Raw genomic sequence first — 19,088 nt, forward strand, 5'->3', positions numbered from 1 at the left:
GTGCTGAGTGCTGGGTTCCTGCTCCAAGCTTAGACCTGTCCCAGGGGGTGCTATGACCGTGTTTTGCTGTGGTTGACATGGAGACCCCACAGCTGTCTGGTTGGGCTTGTCGGCTCCCTTTGGAGGGGGGATAGGCAGGTGCTGCGGGCTGGGAGTATTAATCCAGAGCTGTCATGAGCTCCTGGCACAGCAGGTCCCAGGGTCAGCAGCAGCAGGACCGCCAGTTTCCAGTCCCCAGGACACAGACAGGGTCTCACAGTAACAGGGTGCCCACACTGGTGACTCAGGAGCTGGGAATCTGGCTGGCACCAAGCACCTGGAACCCATGGAGTGCTCACAGGCTGCCATGTCCCTCCTAAGGCTGTACACCCATAGCTGGGAAGACACACATCCTGCTGGGAAATGATGCACAAGCACTGATGGAAACCCAAAACCCCACTGCCACACCCATCCCATGCAGAGGACCCAGCCAAGGGCAGGAGCCACTCCAATCCATGTGAGGCCCAGGGGACCTGTCCCTTAGATGTGCCCATGCTGTGTCCCTGCTGGGGCTGGTAGGCAGCTGGGGTGCTACCTGCCACTGTGCCAACTCCCAGCACCCCTGTGCACCACTGTCACTCAGGGACATTGGTTCCCAACATGGCACCAAGGGCTTGTGCCTTGTTTTCTGTGAGTGCCAGGCACTGCCAAGTCAGGAAAGCAGCAATAGCGGAGAGCTGCAGCTTGGCTCGTCCCAATGACAGCCACCCTTCAGGAAGCATGCACGTTCCCCTGGGCACTTGCACCCCTGGGCAGTGCAGGGACAGCTGCAGGTGAGCCAAGCCCCATTTTGGGGTGACCCTTACGCACCCAGTGCCCAGAATTGGACACCACTGGTTGACCATTCCTAGGGAGCCCATCCCTGCCCCTTGTCTCCCACTGACCCAGCCCTCAGCTCTGCCCTAGCTTTGGCAGGCACCAGGTTTGTCTGCCCAAGACCAGAGTGCAGGGTGTGGGGTGCAGGGTGCAAAGTACGTGGTACATTTAGGTCTCTCACTAAGACACTGAGATGCTGGAGTGTGTCCAGTAAAGGGCAATGAAGCTGGTGAAGGGTCTGGAGCACAAGTGTATGAGGAGTGGCTGAGGGACCCAGGGGTGTATAATCTGGAGAATAGCAGGCTCAGGAGGGGACCTTTTAGCTCTCTGCAACTACCTGAAAGGAGGACGGAGATAGGAGGTGGCTGGTCTCTCCTCTCAAGTAACAAGTGACAGGACAGGAGGGAACTGCCTCAAACTTCACCAGGGATGGTTTAGATTGGATATTAGGAGAAATTTCTTCACAGAGAGGGTGCTCAGGCCTTGGAACAGGCTTGCCGAAGGAAGCGGTGGAGTCACCATTCCTGGAAGCGTTCAAAAACTGTGCAGATGAGGCCCTCGGTGACATGGTTTAGCGGTGGCCTTGTCAGTCCTGGGGTGACGTTGGACTTGATGATCTTAAAGGTCTTCCCCAACCTATTTGTTTCTGCGATTCCGCTCTGCAGGTTGAAGTGCGAGGCGCAAGGCACAAGGCACGTCCGTGGGGCGCGCACTCTCGGGCCGCCTGGGCGCATTCCTCCGCGCCAGCAGGGGGCGCGCGGTGCGGGGCGTGGCGGCGGCGGCGGCGGCCATGCAGGTAGCAGGAGCGGGGGTGGGCGCGGGGAGAGCTGTGCCGGGGCCCTTTGGGTGTCCCGGCCCGGGGTTGGGGGGTGCTAGCGCTGCCCGCTGACAGTGGTGCCCGCAGGGCTCAAAGCAGGCCGCGCAGGCGGCGGCGCAGGAGCTGGTGAAGTTCGTGAACCGGAGCCCCTCGCCTTACCACGGTGAGGAGCGCGCCCGGCCCCGCTTCCTCTTCCCTTGCCCTCCCGTCGGCGCGGCCCCTGACGCCTCTTGCCCCCGTAGTTGTGGCCGAGTGCCGCAGCCGGCTGCTGCAGGCCGGCTTCCAGGAGCTGAAGGAGACGGAGCACTGGGACGTGCGACCGGCGCAGAAGGTGAGCCCGGCTGGGGCGGGGAAGCGGCGGGGCCTGGGGGCGGCCGGTGCTCACCCCTTCTCTGCCCGCAGTACTTCGTCACCAGGAACTACTCCACTCTCATCGCCTTTGCCGTCGGCGGCCAGTTCCAGCCCGGGAATGGGTTCAGCTTGCTGGGGGCGCACACCGACAGCCCCTGCCTGAGGGTAAGGCTGACCAGCCGGCTGCCTGCCCCCTGGGCTGGGGCCTTTCTGGTGCTCTCCAGCTTCAATCCACAAGAAAAATGACCCCGACTCCCCCCGTGCCCCACACCACCAAGGCTAGCTCCCTACACTAATCTGCCACTCAGAGCAGGCCATGCTGACCCCTGTGTTGCTCCACCTGCTGCTGTCGCCTCAGTGTCCTGTCCCGCAAAGCACATCACAGCACTCGGCAATGGCAGGATCAGCCATGAGACTCTGGGTGTGCTCTGCCTGGTCCCAACCAGTTACCCAGCCCTGGGGCTTTGCAGTGCCAGTGTGACACCTCTGCTGTCATCCAGGTGAAGCGGTGCTCGAAGCGGGGGCAGGTGGGCATGGTGCAGGTTGGTGTGGAGACCTATGGAGGGGGCATCTGGAACACGTGGTTTGACCGTGACCTCACCGTGGCCGGGAGGGTGATCATAAAGGTGAGCTGATTTGGGGCAGGCACAGTGGGCCAGCTCTGGGTCTGTGACTCCCACCCAGAGTGAGACCTACTGCAACCTCTCAGCCCTGGCCTCAGCCGCCCCTCCTTGTGTTTCAGGACCCAGTCACAGGGCGCCTGGAGCACCGCCTGGTACGTGTGGAGCGGCCCGTCCTCCGCATTCCTCACCTGGCCATCCATCTGCAGCGCAACGTCAATGAGAACTTCGGGCCCAACACTGAACACCACCTGTAAGGCCTGCCTCGGCCCTGATCCCTGGCTAGCCCATGGGAGGGCTGCGACCCAGCTGGAGCAGTACCCAGCCTCAGCTCTCTCCCTTTGGCAGCTGCTTGTCACAGTGGGGAGGTCTGCAATGGCTTTTCTTAGCCCTGTAGAGTTCTCCCAGGAGATGCTTCCAAGCTTGGGCCTTGGGAAAGGACACTGGGGTGTCCTAAGGTGGCACAATAGATATGTGCCTGAAATGCTGTGTGTCCTTGCTCCATTTGGTGTGGCAATCGCCCCCTGGAGGAGCAAGGCAAGCACCACCGGAATGGTTGGTTGTGTGTGACCCAACATGTGAGCAGAGCCCTGGCAGCTAACAGCACCGTCTCCCCACAGGGTTCCCATTCTGGCTACTGCTGTGCAGGAGGAGCTGGAAAAGGAGGTCCTCATGGAGGCCACACCTTGCAGTGCTGTGTCCCAGGTGAGTCGGGTGCAAAGGACTAGCAAGGGTGCTTGCTAGGACCTCACACTTGACACCTTTGATTTCTAGCCCTCAGGGACCTGCCAGCAGGTTCCCCTTCTCCCCATGGCCTGCTAGTATACTTCCACTCTGCCCCAGCACTGGGTACTTCACTCGTCTGCTCAGCCATCAATCCCTTCCCACCCTGGCTTGCAGTCATCCTATAGAAGAGGGTGCAGCCCCCATAAAGCTGTCACAGACACCCTGGGCAGGGAAGGGGGATTGCGCAGGGTGCAGAGAGCACCTCTTTGAGCAATGCTAGTGGCCCTGGTGTCCTGTGTGGTGTGGCGGCTTGACTGTAGGACATATTAGTAGGAGGGAGGACCAGGCCAACCTAAGTGCAGTGTGGGACAGCTCTGCCACAGGAAGCAGGGGGTTTCCCTGCCATCCACTGCCTGCCTGATGTGCAGCTCTGCTTTCTTCCCAGGCAGAACGGCACAGCCCTGTCCTGCTGTCCCTACTCTGCCCCCAGCTGGGGGTGAAACCAGAGCAGATTGTGGAGCTGGAACTATGCCTGGCGGATACACAGCCAGCGGTGAGTAAGGGCAGGAGCTTCCCTCTGCCTGCATGTAGCTTGCAGGCTGGCACTGCACAGGTTTTACCTGGCATGCTTCCTTTGCCTGGGGCATTCCAGGGCTGGGAGCTGAGCGCAATGAGCAGAGGCAGCTCCTGGGGGGGCAGAGAAGAGGGGCTGGAATGGGGACCCAGTGGTAGGTACTGTTTGGTGACCCAGCTCTGCTCCTCCTGGCTCTCTGCCTGCAGGCACTGGGTGGTGCCTTTGAGGAGTTCATCTTCTCACCACGCTTGGACAACCTGCACAGCTGCTACTGCGCCCTGCAGGTGAGCACAAGGGGAGAGGATGCTGGAGGCCACAGCATGGCCTGTGTGCACTCTGGCTTGGCTTATTGGAGCCACGAGTCGGCCTGAGGCTCTGCAGGGAGATGTGTTCCTGTGGGATGGGTCTGGCCTGCTGAAGGATCTGGGGTGGGATGGGGGCTGCCTGCTTTGCTGGGTGTGTGGGGTTCCCAGCAGTACCCAGGGGAGAGTCCTGCTCTCGCTGGGCAATGTGTGTGCCTAAAGTTCCATTCCTTGGTGCTTTGTGCACTGCTGGGGAACTTTCTACTGGCTCACGGATAAGCTTCCAGGGTTGAGGTGGCTCTCAGGCTCAGGTACAGTCCTTTCTCCTGTACCCCTGCAGGCCTTGATTGACTCATGTGCAGCACCCTCTTCCCTCTCCCAGGAGCCCAACGTGCGTCTCATTGCACTCTATGACAACGAGGAGGTGAGTGAGGAGCACAGCAGTGGATGGCTGGCAAAGTTCTTTGCTCTTCCCTAGTCATGCCCAACATGAGATAGATCCCAGTGGGGCAAGGGTGGGGGTTTGCTTACCCCCCCTGTGGAGCATGGCCTAGGCAGGGTGTGGGGGTTGGAGTATGGTTGGAGGCTGCTCTGCTGGCTTTGGGGAACCCCATGTCACTCAGCTGACTCTGGGCTGCTGGGGAATTGTGCTGTTCTGATGGTGGTCCTTGGCAGGTAGGGTCAGAGAGCGCACAGGGCGCAGAGTCCCTGCTGACGGAGCTGGTGCTGCGCCGGATCTCAGCATCACCACAGAACCTGACAGCCTTTGAGGAGGCTGTGGCCAAGTCCTACATGATTAGTGCTGATATGGCCCATGCAGTGCACCCCAACTACGTGTGAGTACTGAGCAGTGCGGTGAGCTGTGGCAGCCTCCCCTGCCAGCTGGGGGAGCCTGTCCCATCATTCCCCAGGGATACAGACAGGAGTCCTTTTTGCATCAGGGAGGGAGATCTGTAGCACAGAACTCCTGCTTCTCTTTTGCAGGGACAAGCATGAGGAGAATCATCGTCCAGCTTTCCACAAGGTGAAGGCAGACCTCTGCTTTGGGTTGGGCTGGGAGTTGTCTGTCTGTCTGTCCTGCAGTGCTGTGAAATGTTCAGCCGCTCCCTGGAGCACAGCCCTGGGGTGCAACTCAGTGGCACTCAAAGGGGAGACGTTTGCTCTACAGCACAATTTGCCCATGCTGCGTGCCTGGTGTTAATCTCATGGGACCATAGCCCTGACCCAGGAGCCCTTCCCTGCTCTGAGCTAGTCCCTGTCCCCATGGATCACCAAAGGAGGGAAGAACAAGCTGCTAGGTTGGGGCTGGACAGCACTGCTTGGGCACGGACGGGTGTTTCCAGAGCCACTGCTTATCCCCAGTGCCAATCGTGGGCCTGTGGTGCCTTTTCTTGTGCAGGGCCCCGTCATCAAAGTGAACAGCAATCAGCGCTACGCCTCCACTGCTGTCACTGAAGCCATCATCCGGGACATCGCTGCCCGTGTGGGTGTCCCTCTGCAGGTGAGTGGGGCTGGGGAAGCCCTCCGTGGATGTTACCAGCTTGGGCCACAGCCCTGCCCCTGTGTTCAGTTACCTTGTCCGTCCCCACTTTTCTGGGGCTCTGGGGCTGTCTCAGGGAATGTGTCCCATCTCTGGGTCATTTTGCATCCTGGTTTTGGGATGGTGCTGCTTTCCTGGCCCAGGTTGCCTCCTTCAGGCCTGGGGGAGGCTGTGGGCAGCCTGGGGAGTTGCTGAGGCCATGTCCCCATGCAGGAGTTTATGGTGCGCAATGACACACCCTGCGGCACCACCATTGGCCCCATCTTGGCCTCCCGCCTGGGGCTGCGCGTGCTGGACATCGGCTGCCCGCAGCTCGCCATGCACTCCATCAGGGAGATGTGCTGCACCTCGGGCGTGCTCCAGAGCATCACTCTCTTCAAGGTGAGCTCCAGGTTCCCTGTCCTGCACTGAAGCCTCCTCCTTGCTGCTCTACACCTTTTGCATCCCCATGTCCTCATCCAGCCCCCGCCTTGGGGCTGAGCCCAGCCATCTCAGCCCTCCCTGATGGCTGCCGTCCCCAAATGGTTCCTATGGCAACCAGCACTAGCCTTGAGTCAGTGATGGGTTTCTATGGCGACGTGGTCCTGCTCTCTGTGCGTAGCTGCCTGTTGTGATGCCCTGCGTGTGTGTAACGTGGCAGAGAGCCACTGCCTGTCCCCCAGCCCCATGCTGCCCTGCCCAGCCCACCCTGACAGCTTGTCTCCTTCCAGGGCTTCTTCGAGCTCCTGCCAGCAGTCAGCAGCAGCCTGGTGGTCGACTGAGCACGGCAGGGAGGGAGGGAGCAGCTGGGGTTCAGCCCTGGGGCCATTAAAGCTTCTCTGCGTCACCAGCGAGTGATTTCTTGAGTGCAGCTGGGGCTGGGGGTGATGCATGTGGGGGGAACACCTACAGCTCCCATTTCTGCCCTCCCCAGCACCATGTTGGGTGGAGGGCACCAGGTGTCCTATCGAGCAGGCAGAACACAGCCTTCCTTCCTCTGTGAGAGGCAGGGGGAGGATGGTTCGTGCCTCCTGCAGTGCTGGGGCTGTCTCCATGCCCAGAGGAATAATAGGGGACTGAGCCTGCCCTGCCATGGCCAGGGGTGTAGGGAGGGGCCCTATCTGGTGCTGTCCGCCCCAAAGCTGCAGCTGCTTGCTTCTGCCAGGGCCCTATCCAAACCCTCCAGGTGCCCTGGGTCTGCTGCTGCCCTCCTGCTTGCACTGGGTCCATGTCGATGGGTGAGGGTGTGAGGGTGTGGCCCGTTGCTTGCTGCTCATTGGTGTCTTCTCAAGGGCGTGGCCTGCGCGGGAGCCAATGGGACCACAAGACTGGGAAAGGGCAGGCAGTGATTGGTGGGGGCGGTGACTGGCGGAGGCGCTGCCGGCGCGGCGGCACACCCCCCGGTGGGCGTGGCTCGCCTCCAGGGAGGTTGCGATTGGCGCAGTCCTCGGCCGTCTACCCCAGGGGCGCGACATCATTGGCCTCGCTCGATAACTGGGGGGCGTGAGCCCGAAGTGGGGGGAAAGAAGCGCAGTTCTCTGATTGGTTTCGGTCAGAGGGGCGTGTCGCGGCGGCAGTGGGCCGTGTCCCATTGGCGGAGAGGCGGCGGTGGGCGGGGCACGCGGCTCGGCGGGGCGCGGGTTGGCGGCGGCGGCGGGGGCGCGGCCGGCGGGTGCGCCATGGTGCGGCCGTGAGCGGAGCATGGGGCGGCGGCTCCTCCGGGCACTCTTCTGCCTTCTCCTCCTGGCCGGCCGAGGGCTACTGTGGGACGGCGGCGCCTCCGCTACCGCCGCGCACGGTGAGACCGGGACCCCTGGCAGGGCGGCGCCCCGAAGGGTGGGGGGCGTTTCCCCGGAGCGGCCGCAGGGCAGGGAGCTACGCGGCCGGTGCTGTTACCGCTGCCCTGGATGCTGATACGGCCGCAGTGGCAGGCCTGGCCCAGGTGGAGAGGGGGAGAAGGCGTCTTGGTTACCAGCACGGCGGATGCGGCACTGGCACCGGGGGGCGCCACTCTCCCGGGTCTGCTGATGTTCTTACTGGCCTCGGGGCACCCCAGCGGCTGCGGAGTTTCTGACGCCACCGGGGCCGGTGGGACAGGATAGGAGCAGGGCGGTTCTCTCCCAGACTCCCTGCCCGGAGCAAAGCCGGTGTCTGGGGCTGCCCCAGGAATGGAGAACCGCAGGCAGAGGCCCCGAGCGGCGGCTTCCTCCGGGACCCCGGCGCTCTTTAGCCGCCCGTTGCCGGCAAGCGCGGCCCAGTACGGGACACGAGGGTGGGCTGGGGCACCTGCTCTCCTCCAGGTCGGCCCGTGCGGTGTCTCCCCGGGGCTCTCGGGGATCCGGGTGCCACGACTGGTAGGAAGGCTGCAGCCTCCCCCCCCCCCGCACGGCACGGTCCCGGTGGTGGCCGCTGACTCACTACCGGGCGCCCGGGACTGCTGCATCCCCTCATCCTCCAGCGGGCCCAGGAGCGCTGGGACGGGTCCGGCAGCTCTGCAGAACCCAGCCGCCTGCGAGAGCAGGCGGGAACGGCGCCGGATCGGCTGCGGCTGAGCCCCGTCCTGCCCGGGGAAGCCTCCCGGGGTCGGGATCGGTGCCGCTTCTCCCGGCGGAGCTGAGCGGAGCGTCCCGGCGGGAGGCTACTGCGTCGCTTCAGCACCGTGGACAGCGCCCGCCCTGCCCCGCCGGCCCGGCCCCCCACCCGCCCCTCCCGTCGGCGCCCGGGGGTCCGTCCTCGGTAGCGGGGTCCTGTACCCGAACCTGCATTGGCCCCTGCCCCGGGGGACTGGCCCCTGGGTGGCCGGGTCTCAGGGACCTCCTTCCCCACTTGCCCCCTTCCCCCGCGGCGGGCTCGCGGGCCCCTCCCTCCCCTCCCCCCGGTTGTTTTCTCGTTCCTTCTTTGCCATCCGGGGCTGAGTCATCGCCTGCTGCCGTCTCGCTGCTGACGGTCTTGGACCGAGACGGGGGGGGGGAGAGAGGAAGGGGGAAGCCGCCCCCTGCCTAAGTGCTGCCCCCCGAAGGGGATGGAGAGGCAACCCCCTCCCGCTGCATGCCTGCTTTGGGCCCCCCCTTGCAGGGAGGGTGGATCCCCGGTGTCACAAGGTGCGGGGCTGTGTCCCTGCCTCGTAGTGCCTCATGTAGGAGGGCAACAGACACGGTCTTGTGGGACTCTGCCCCCTCAGCCTTCCCTTCCTGACTGCTGGCACCCCAAAAAACTCCAGGCCTCCTCCTGTCCTTAGAGCTAGACAGGTTCTGTACACAGCCCCCATCTTGGGTATGAGTGGGAGAGGCTGGCACTGAGGCCCTGCCTGTGGCTACCAGGCTGTGCCCCCCCCCATCACTACATTGCTCCCCCGTGGTACTTCCCTGGGGGAGTGGGGGTCCCCAAGCAGCTGGTGATGAGCAAACCCCACTGTAGACCCCGTTGGGCACAGTGCTGACTGGCCTGTGTGTCTGTCTGTCCGTCCCAGGCTGCCTGTTTGACCGGAGGCTGTGCTCCCCCCAGGAGGTGTGCGTGCAGGGTAGGTGGCTAGCAGGGGTGCAGGGATCCCGTCTTCCTTCCCAAGGGGATGTGGGAGGATGCAGGGCGGCCTTACAGTTGAATTGGGGTCCAATGTGGAGGGGCCATGGCAGGGAAAGGTTGGGACCGTGTCCAGAGACCCCCACCCCAGGGGTGTTCATCCATCCAGCTCCACTGCCTCCCTCTCTTGCAGATGGGCTGTTTGGACAGTGCCAGGTGGGCTCTGTGCAGGACAGACCCTACTTTCAAGTCACCTCTCCTGTGCTCCAGCGCCTTCAGGATGTCTTGCGGCATCTCATGGCACAAGGTGAAAGGGGGAGTACGGTGGGAAGGGGGTGTCAGGCAGCACTGCTGGGTGGCAAGTAGGACTGCTGGGGTCCTACTGCCCCAAGGGCCAGGCTGGGCTGAACTGGGGTCCAGCTGATTCTAGCAGGAGCGGTGTCAAACCCAGGCAATGGGATACAGGGTCAGGACATGATGGTGGCCTCCCATGTACTCACCCCATGGTCCCCAGGCCTCCTCTGTGTCTCACAGCCCCCTCCCACGGCAGGGCTCTCCTGGCAGGATGGCATCACCCAGTACGTGATCTCACAGGAGATGGAGCGCATTCCCCGCATCCGCCTGCCGCCCTCACTGGAGCCAGCGGCCAGGGACAGGTAGGGCAGTGCCAGCCACTGGCCTACGAGCAGAGCAGGACAGTGAGGGTTTTGCCCTTCATATGGGGTTTGGAGGAGGGACCTCCCCCATACCCAGGTGAGTCACCCCAGTGCTGTTTGCATCCAAGGTTCCTGCCCCTCCGTGGCTCCCCCCGGCGAGCTCAGCTCCCCGCGGACCCGGGCCTGCCCACAGCTCAGCATCTGGGGCAGCCCCCGCCGCTGCTGCCATCCCCTCTGCTGCAGCGGTACCTGGAGCACCTCCTGCTGCCCTCCCTGCCCCAGCTGGGATATGAAGAGGCTCTGCTCAACCCCTACTCCTACCATAAGGTAAGCTGGGGGGCAAGGGTCCTTCTCATAGCTGGAAAGGTAGAGACGCGCAAGGGGCTGCTGCACTCCCCACATCTTCCCTCTGCCGGTGCTGGGGTAAGCCCCGCCTCTGGGGTGCCCTGCCGTCGGGTGGCAGAGGCCCTGTGCCGTTTGACCTTGGTGGCTCTGTGTTTCGGTTGCAGTTCAGCTACCAGGACAGCGCTCACCAGCTCCCTGGCGGCTCGGCCAGGCAGAGCCCCGAGACCTCCTCGCTGCTGGGCCGGGTCCCTGCCCAGGCTCTTTTTGGGGCCGGCCCTGTGCCATCCTATGGTGGGCAGCCAGGAATGGACGGGGGGCATCTCTTCCAGGACTTGGGTATGCTTTCCCTGCCCAGAGAGAAAGCGGGCCGCCCCGACCCTCCCAGCACCAGGTTCCAGCACAGCTTACGGCTCCCCAGTGACTACAGGGACATGGAAGAGAAGGAGCAGCCAGCGCCCCTGGCTTCCCAGCCACCCCCTGCACAGACAGGTACCGTGTTCTCCAGCCTTCGTCCCCATCCTGTCCCCACACGTGTTCCTCGTAGTTCAGACTCTCCTTCATGCCCATGGGTGATGTGTTCCCTTAACCACACCTGCCCCACCTGGTGCATACCCAGCCCATGGTCACTGTGCAGGTGCACAGCATCCAGACTGATGCCGTCTTGTGTTACAGATGCTGCCCTGAAGAGACTGGCCTCTCTCCTGGCCAGCTATGGCCTGGGGCTGCCGGAGCTGAGCCCTCAGCAGCTGAGCAGCCTCTCCACCCTCCTCCAGCTGCTCCAGAGCTCTGGTGAGTGGGTCACAGGGACTGGCAGTGGTGGGTGCCCACACGCCCTGTTCCAGGGTAGGGAGTGTTGCCCTTTGGGGTGCATGCTACAGGACCTCTGTCTCTCTCTTTCCCAGGTCTTGCTGGACCTGAAATGCCCACAGTGAAACGGGTGGGTTTGCAGCAGAGTGGTGCTGGAGGAGGTGCCACAACACAGGTGGGATGTGGGGAGGTGATGGTGAGGCAGCCCCCTAGGGGTCTCCTCAGAAGTCCCAACTCCTCCCTTTCTCTCCCTGCAGGTGATGGAGAGGGGCATGCAGCACGGAGAGCAGCCAGTGCCCCCTTCCTCCACAGTACCAGCCCCCAAAATCCCAACCAGCAGCACCCCAGGGGATGGGCTGAGGGACAGAGCAGTGTCCTCACCAGCCCCTCAGGCTGAGCTGCAGCAGGGACCCAGTGAGCAGGTGCTTAGCCCCGGGAAGCCAATCGTGGTGGAGAAGAAGAGCTACACACAGGCGAAGGATGGTGGGGTGCAGCGGGGCACACGACCACCGGATGAGTATGGCTACATCATCACAGACCAGAAGTGAGAGCTGGGGGTCAGGCAAGGGGGGTGTGTGTGTGCAGGGTCTGTATCCCCTCCATGCTGGCTGTCATGGCTCCACATGCTCAGCTGAGCCTGTTTGGGTCTGTGGTAGGGTCAGCTCCCCAGCCCCTCTCTACCCATCATCCTTATCCGACCCCAAAACCTCCCTCTCCCAAAGCCCAAGCCAAGGCCAGAGCTCGCTGCTGCAGGACAGGATGCTGAGGTGGGCTCAGCCAAGTGTGTGCACAACTGCCTCTGTGCACACGCCTGTGCAAGGGGGAGGTGTCGGTTTATCCCCATCACCACACTTCCCCATGCTCTTACCTCCTGCCACCCTGACAACCCGGCAGCCAGCACAGCCCTTGCTGCATGCACAGGACTCCCTGAGCTTGCTTGTCCCCCTTCCTCAGCCATGAGGAGCATGGGCTCTCCCCTTGCACCCAGCTTCTCACCCTGCCACTGTCCCCACAGGCCCCTGGGGCTGGCTGCAGGTGTGCGGCTGCTGGAGCTCCTGGCCAAGCACCTCCACCTCTCCACGGCCAGCTTCATCAACATCAGGTGAGGGCAGCGGGGCCATCGGGTCCTGCTGTCACAGCCCTGGCCATGCACAGCCATCTGGGAGGCAGGCCAGGAGGGAGCACGCTGTGGTGGGGGTGGGGATGGGGGCTGTGCTTCCCGGTCTCATGCTGTGTCCCCCCCTTCCCCGGCAGTGTTGTGGGTCCTGCTCTCACCTTCCGCATCCAGCAGAACCCCCAGAACCTCTCACTGTCAGATGTGGCCACACAGGCTGGTGAGTTGGGCAGGGATCCCCTGGTCCACTCTTCCCCTCACTGAGGGGTGCCCAGGAAGTGGGGGCTCCCACCATAGATCCCACTGCCCTTGGCTGAACTGCAGAGCTGGTGTGGAGTGGGCAGCAGTCGGGAGTATCCCTTGGCTCTGTCTCTGGCAGGGGTCTCATGGAGCGGGGGGGAGCACCCCTCTGACGATCTCCTCTCTGTTCACAGAGCAAGCGAAGGCAGAGCTGGAGGCTGAGCTGGGCCTGAAGGTGGTGCAAACAGGAGTGGGAGAGGTAGGAGCAACTGTGCCCATCCCTTGGGGCTGGGACAGAGCTGGGAAGTGCGCTGTGCCCCAGCCCTGGGGTGCAGGGGTCTTCATGAGCAAGCCTACCCTGTGGGTCTGTGGGGCAGTGAGGAGCAGAGGGCTGTGTTTGGGCTGCTGTGCTGGAGACACAGGGGTTGAGCAGGAAAGCTGCAGCTACCCCTTCCACCCAGCACTGTGATGCTGCCTGTGTTCACAGTGCACTCTGCTCTTTCCAAACTAGCAGCTCCATAGGGTTTGAAGGCAGTTTGGAAGAGTGTCCCAGAGGTTTCTATCCCCTCCATCCATAATCTGGGGCTGCACTCTGCAGGGCTCGTTCTCACCCTCACCTCCCTCCAACTGGGCACCCCAGTGCCAGGCTGTGCCCAGAGAACCCTAGAGACCATGGCTAGGCAGGCAAAATGCTGTCATGCCCCCAGAGAACAGCAAAGCAGCTGAAGACGGGGATGGAGCAGGAGCCATCTGCTTGGAGAGGGACACCCCCTCCCATGCTCCTCTGGGGACCCCAGGAACAGTCTCCTGGGGGAAGGAGCGGGGCTGGAGATGGGGAACTGAGCATGGCTCCTGTGTTTGCAGTGTGGGGAAGGGAAGTAGTGCAGCTTATCCTCAACGGAGGGTCCCCATTTCCCACCCTCCTGCCTTGTGACTAGCTGTGGGCAGGGAGGAAGGAAATTGGGACCTTGGAGGAGGAGGACGCCGTGGAGAAGGGGTGGCCTGGCTAAGGAGGCAACCTGTCTTCATCAGCAACATGTGGAGCGTTGCTATGGCAATGCCTTTTGATGTGGCAGGAGCGGGAGAGATGGCAGAGATAACAGGAGCTGGAGCTGAGAAGGCTGAGGCAGCTTTGTGAGCCCTCTTCTGCATGGACCTCCCCAGTCTAGACCAGCTCGTGCTTTACCCCCACCCTCCCCTGCCCAGGCTCTGAATTCAGTGGGACTGGTGCAAAATCTGGGGAAGAAGGGATGTAGAGAGGCAGGGGGAGAGCAGGACCCAGGCAGGCCTGTAAGGGAGGTCCCTTCTGCCCCCAGCCCTGCTGACCTCTCCAGACCTTCTGACACCTTCAGGGCTGCAGGGCTCATCCTGCTTGGGTGCCCGGGGAGTCAGGATGTGCTGGCACTGATGGATACCCCTGGCTGCAGGGCTGGCTGGGGTTGGCGGCAGGCAGCAGAAGGGACCCCTGTGGCGAGGGCATCCCCAGGCGAGGATGATGATGATCACGTAGGTGATGACGATGCAGTGTTCCCCCGGTAACCTCATCAGGCTTGCAGCCAATAGAAGGCCATGGCAGTGAGGTAATGCTGGCCTCTGGCACCTCATTGGCCACAGCACATTTGGTGGCGGTGATGTCCCAGCATCCCTGTGCTGCCCCAGGACCCAGCTTGGGGGTTGACAGCATCCTGATCACCAGCGACTCTGGGACAAGGCTTTAGGAAGGGCTCTCATCCAGCAAATGCTCAGCATCATCCTGTCCCAGCATGGGACTGGCACAGGTTGGGTGTCCCTGCCAGCCACCAGGAAGGAGCCCCGGGGGCACTGCCTGTAAGGTGGCAGGGGCTGCTCTGTGTCCTAGCTGGGGAGAGTGACTGGGAGGACCTGTCTCCCAGCCACCAGGATGGCACCAGCCCTCTGGCAGCACCAGCAAATCCCACTGTGTCCTTCCTTGGAGCCCTGGCTGCAGGGAAGAGCCAGCCCAGTTAAGGAAGTTCCCTGGGAGATGTTACCACTGCCCTGGACCTAGCGCTACAGTGGTCCATCATTTGCCATAAATCCTCCAGGCTGAATCTGGCCCTCATTGACTTCCAGCTGGGCATGATGCCACTTAACCTGAGCAACATGGGGCTACTGCCTGCCCTGGAGGAGACAGCTCGGGCTGGAGCTGACATGGGGAGCAGCCCTGCTTGCTAGGAGCAGGGGGAGCAGCAGGTTTCTGTTGCTTGGCCTTGGCCAGGCTCAAACCAGCACCAAGGATTGTGAGCAACATCCCATGCGACATGCAGGTGGGTGTGCTGTGTCACCCTAGTGACACCCAGCACTCCAGTGACACCAGCTCTGCACCCGCTGAGGATGCTGGGACAATCAGTGCAGCACCGAATGCCCTTGCTCTGCTTCAGTATCCCAAAACCCCAAGAGTGGCACAGAATGGGGTGCCTGCCCACCCAGCCCCATGCGGATGCCTTTTGCTAACCCTTGCTTGGCTCTGCCCCCAGCGCAACGAGGCCGCTGCCTACTCACGCCCATCCCGCTTTGGGGATGGCTTCCATACGGTGCTGCTGACCTTCATTGTGCTGGCCTGCGTGGCGGGCATCGCCATCGCAGCTTCTGCAGCCTTCTGCCTCCGGCGCCATGCCAAGCAGCGGGAGAAGGACCGCCTGGCCGCCCTGGGGCCTGAGGGTGCTGCTGACACCACCCTGGAATACCAGGTAGGACCCCGTGGGATGCAGGACCCTGCAGGATGCAGCACTGCTGCATCAGCATCGCTTGGGGCTGCCCTAGGGCAGTGCCGTGGCCAAGGGACAGGGCTCTTACTGGGGTCCCCCAGGAGCTGTGCCGCCAGCACATGGCTGCCAAGTCTCTCTTTGGCCGCACTGAGGCATCAGCAGCACCAGCAGAGACCTCGCGAGTCAGCAGCGTCTCATCCCAGTTCAGCGATGCCCCACAGCCCAGCCCCAGCTCCCACAGCAGCACACCCTCTTGGTGCGAGGAGCCCGTCCAGTCCAACATGGACATCTCCACTGGACACATGATCCTGGTGAGCCAGCCTGCTGGGGTGGCAGGTTCCCTCCCCAGCACCCCATGTACCCTCCTGGCTGCCAGGGTGACCCCTGCCCTTCTGCCCCAGGCATACATGGAGGACCATCTCCGCAACCGGGACCGGCTGGCCAAGGAGTGGCAAGCTCTCTGTGCCTACCAGGCTGAGCCCAGCATCTGCTCCATTGCCCAGAGTGAAGCCAACCTGAAGAAGAACCGCAACCCTGACTATGTGCCCTGTGAGCATCCCCAGTGGCCAGGGACCAGCTTCCAGGGCCCTGGCAGGAGGGTGCCGTGGAGCATGGGGATGCCTTGCTCCCCCAGGCACTCACCACAGCTCTTGGTCTCCATTTCCCCAGATGACCATATGCGGATCAAGCTGAAAGCTGAGAGCAACCCATCCCGCAGTGACTTCATTAATGCCAGTCCGATTGTGAGTAACCACCCGGGGCTCCTGCCCTGCCACCCTGCCCTGTGATGCGCTCCCGGCACAGGCGAGGCTCCCACTCTGGGGTGGAGCAGGACTGAGCTCGCTATCTGGGGGCTACATTGCTTGTGAGCGGTATGCCTGCCCTACTGCTCAGATGTGGTTAAAACCCATTTCCCTCATGGCTGTGGCACCTGAACCTCCCTCCCCAACCTGCCCATCACCCCTGGGGTATTCCCCAGCTCCTCCTGGTGTCACCCAACCCTGCCTGAAGAGCGTGTAGTCTGACACCCCCTTCCCCACTCCAGATTGAGCACGACCCACGGATGCCAGCATACATCGCTACGCAGGGGCCGCTGTCCCACACTATCGCTGACTTCTGGCAGGTGAGTGTCACCCAGCAGTGCCAGCCCACCGGGGTCCTTCTGTGCTGCCCACCACATGGGTCACAGTAGCTTGGCCCCCCCTCCTGCCTGGGCCGTCACCCTGTGGTGACACCCGCTGTGCCTTGCTGGCAGATGGTGTGGGAACACGGCTGCACCGTCATTGTCATGCTGAGCCCGCTGGCCGAGGACAGTATCAAGCAGTGTGACCGCTACTGGCCAGATGAAGGCTCCTCTCTCTACCACATCTACGAGGCAAGTGTGGCCAGTAGCCTGGGGCAAGAGCGTCCTCCAGCCCCCTGTCCCTTGAGTGCTGATAGCCACGGGCTGCCTCTCTCGGGCAGGTGAACCTGGTGTCGGAGCACATCTGGTGCGAGGACTTTCTGGTGCGCAGCTTCTACCTGAAGAACGTGCAGTCGCAAGAGACCCGCACCCTGACGCAGTTCCACTTCCTCAGTTGGCCGGCCGAGGGCATCCCCGCCACCACCCGGCCCCTCCTGGACTTCCGCAGGTGAGCTCCCCCGCGGCACCGTGTTCCGGGGAGCCGGCAGGGATCTCAGCCGCGGGGGGCCCATGGGCGAGGACAGCGTTGCCGCTGTGGTCGGGGTCAGGGCTGCGGCAGGGACCGGCGGGGGGGCAGAAGGCTGCCGTGCATGGGGAGGAGCAGAACCACCCGGTTGCGGCCAGGTTGGGATAAGGCTCAGCAGAGCTTGGTGGGCAAGAAACCTCCAGCGGAGCTTGCTGGGACTTTCCAGCTTTTGTGGGGAGAAAGGGCTCTTCCCCTTAGCTGGCATGGGGGACAGCCGGCCTGGCACCTTCTGCAGCCATGGGTGCAAGAAGAAACCTCTGGAGCCTACCTTGAGCAGCTCTGTCCCATTGCTCCCCATGCCCTAGAGCCAGCAGCAGGTCTCCAGCTAGGGGAGAGGGCAGCGGGGCTGGGACTGCTCCCGGGGGGGGTTTACAGACAGTGCCTATTTGGGTCTCCGGGTCCCTGGATGGTGGTGGGCTGGGGGCTGGCCAGGGCCCCTTAAGGGCAGCGTGGGTTCCCCAAGCACATCGCCCTCCTCTCAGCTCCGCTCACGCTCTCTCTGTCTCTCTGTCTGTCTCTGTCTCTCTCTCGCAGCTGCCGGCGTCATTTTTGTGATTTGCAGCTAGTAATCTGGCTCCAGTTGCATAGTCACAAAAGTGATCGTTGGCAGCCGTGCCTGCTGCATGGAGCATGCTGGGAGCCCCACCGGCGCCTGGCCCCCAGCTTCGCACCCCACCGGACCAGAGCTGCTCCCCTGGGGTCATGCCACTGCTCCCCTTCCCAGGCTGGGCACCTCAGGAGCTGGGCTCTTTTCCTTCCCCAGCCCCATTCCACTCATGGGCCCCATTCCATGCCCAATGCCACTGGGGAGGCAGGAGGAGCCATGTGCCGGCCCCCCAGGGCCACATCATGGGATGCCCACTGCCCCCTTCACCCCAGCTCGGCACAGCGAGGGGCTCCTAGCACAGCCTTGTCCCTGGCTTGGCAAGGCACTGACCTGCTCCTTCTTGTCCTTGCAGGAAGGTGAACAAGTGCTACCGAGGTCGCTCCTGCCCTATTATTGTGCATTGCAGGTACTGCTGGGGCTGGCTTGGGGGTACAGCCTGGGGGTAGCTGCAAGACTGGGACCTGCTGGCCAGGACCAGTCCCTGGAGCTGGTCCCCCTGGTCCAAGTGTCTGTGTCTTGCAGTGATGGTGCAGGCAGGACTGGGACGTACATCCTCGTTGACATGGTCCTAAACCGAATGGCCAAGGGTAGGTGCAGGGCAGCACTGCTTCCCCCCCGTTCTGGGGTTTGCAGGGCCATGTGCTTGGCCTGTGCCCCCCCCCCAGCACCTTTCTCACCCTCTACCCCAGGGGTGAAGGAGATAGACATAGCTGCTACGCTGGAGCACATCCGAGACCAGCGACCTGGCATGGTGCAGACCAAGGTACCCCCAAACTGGGGCTCCCCTCCCTCCCTCAGTACACCCCCCAGTGCTGGGCTGCTATGGATCCTCATGCCCCCCTCTCCTCCACTCCCCCAGGACCAGTTTGAGTTCGCACTGACGGCTGTGGCTGAGGAAGTGAATGCCATCCTGAAGGCACTGCCGCAGTGAGGGCAAGGAGCCCTTCCCTCTTGTCTTCCCCCTTGCCCCCCCCCCCCCCCCCCCAGCTTTGCGTACTCTCCTTGCCCTGCCTGTGGGGCCGCTCTCCCTGTAAAATGCTGTCTGTGCTGCTGGCTCTGTTCCCCCCCTCAGACCCTCCCTTCCTCTCTCCCCGGGCATGCAGGGCTCAGCCCCTCTGTGCACAGGGCACCAAAACCAACACATCTGCTGCCACCACTAAAGGGACAGGGTTTGTGTCCCCTAGTCCCTGCACAGGAGAGGTCCAGCTGATGGTGCTGGGAGTTGGCTGTAGGCCCCTAAATTGCTCTCCTACCCCCAGTCTTGCGGTCCTGTGTCAGCTCCCTGTCTGTGCCTGTTGTGGAGTGGGCAGGGGTCCTCCACGGCTGGGGGGTACTGGGTGCAGGAGGGCCTGTCCCAGCCCCTGGTCCTCTCTGTGTGCTCCCACCTCGTCACTCAAGCAGAAGAGAAATTTCTAGAGAAATATAATTTTGTATCTTGATGTGAATAAAGTTCTCGTGTCACGTTTGTGCAGCTGCAGCCAGGCCTGGCCTCTGCCTTTGTGTGTATGGGGGGGCAAGGGGAGTCATTGGTCATTATCCCCTTATACTCCTGCAGAAACACATCTCACACCCCACAACCACCAGACAAGTGTACCAGGGAC

General features: G+C 62.7%; 2 protein-coding genes across 3 annotated transcripts; both read left to right on the top strand.

Annotated features, from left to right (window-relative positions):
- Window positions 1-1,578: 1,578 nt before the first annotated feature.
- DNPEP (aspartyl aminopeptidase) lies at window positions 1,579-6,611 on the top strand. 2 transcript variants are annotated; one of them, XM_062626382.1, is made up of 15 exons: window positions 1,579-1,651; window positions 1,760-1,835; window positions 1,915-2,003; window positions 2,075-2,188; window positions 2,524-2,649; window positions 2,766-2,896; window positions 3,264-3,348; window positions 3,815-3,922; window positions 4,150-4,227; window positions 4,586-4,669; window positions 4,921-5,081; window positions 5,230-5,269; window positions 5,645-5,746; window positions 5,999-6,166; window positions 6,387-6,611. In XM_062626382.1, exons 1-15 carry the CDS (start codon window positions 1,646-1,648, stop codon window positions 6,594-6,596), a joined length of 1,578 nt encoding a protein of 525 aa, XP_062482366.1. In that variant the 5' UTR covers window positions 1,579-1,645; the 3' UTR covers window positions 6,597-6,611. The 2 variants fall into 2 exon arrangements, with proteins under 2 accessions (XP_062482366.1, XP_062482367.1); XM_062626383.1 differs by having other exon boundaries at window positions 6,496-6,611.
- A 786-nt stretch (window positions 6,612-7,397) lies between these two features.
- On the top strand, window positions 7,398-18,964 carry PTPRN (protein tyrosine phosphatase receptor type N). The gene is made up of 23 exons (XM_062626388.1): window positions 7,398-7,562; window positions 9,234-9,284; window positions 9,477-9,590; window positions 9,834-9,939; window positions 10,068-10,266; window positions 10,449-10,773; window positions 10,957-11,073; window positions 11,187-11,266; window positions 11,349-11,635; window positions 12,107-12,193; window positions 12,346-12,425; window positions 12,640-12,704; window positions 14,941-15,153; window positions 15,273-15,482; window positions 15,573-15,720; window positions 15,841-15,914; window positions 16,217-16,294; window positions 16,427-16,546; window positions 16,636-16,802; window positions 17,840-17,893; window positions 18,010-18,074; window positions 18,177-18,250; window positions 18,347-18,964. The coding sequence occupies exons 1-23, from the start codon at window positions 7,466-7,468 to the stop codon at window positions 18,416-18,418; spliced, it is 2,883 nt and encodes a 960-aa protein (XP_062482372.1). The 5' UTR covers window positions 7,398-7,465; the 3' UTR covers window positions 18,419-18,964.
- The last annotated feature ends 124 nt before the right edge of the window (window positions 18,965-19,088 follow it).

Source organism: Pezoporus occidentalis, unplaced genomic scaffold (genome assembly GCF_034315485.1).
Source record: "Pezoporus occidentalis ecotype Australia unplaced genomic scaffold, CSIRO_AGI_Poc_V1 ctg291, whole genome shotgun sequence".
Classification (NCBI taxonomy): domain Eukaryota; kingdom Metazoa; phylum Chordata; class Aves; order Psittaciformes; family Psittacidae; genus Pezoporus; species Pezoporus occidentalis.

What these genes read in the sequence shown, in the direction of transcription:
- DNPEP (XM_062626382.1), top strand. An exon ending in ACGTGCGACCGGCGCAGAAG is followed by an intron (nt 2,004 to 2,074) that starts GTGAGCCCGGCT and finishes CTCTGCCCGCAG; the next exon opens with TACTTCGTCACCAGGAACTA. An exon ending in GTGTGGGTGTCCCTCTGCAG is followed by an intron (nt 5,747 to 5,998) that starts GTGAGTGGGGCT and finishes GTCCCCATGCAG; the next exon opens with GAGTTTATGGTGCGCAATGA.
- PTPRN (XM_062626388.1), top strand. Translation starts at nt 7,466, where the DNA reads ATGGGGCGGCGGCTCCTCCGGGCACTCTTCTGCCTTCTCCTCCTGGCC. An exon ending in TACATCATCACAGACCAGAA is followed by an intron (nt 11,636 to 12,106) that starts GTGAGAGCTGGG and finishes CTGTCCCCACAG; the next exon opens with GCCCCTGGGGCTGGCTGCAG. An exon ending in CCACTGGACACATGATCCTG is followed by an intron (nt 15,483 to 15,572) that starts GTGAGCCAGCCT and finishes CTTCTGCCCCAG; the next exon opens with GCATACATGGAGGACCATCT.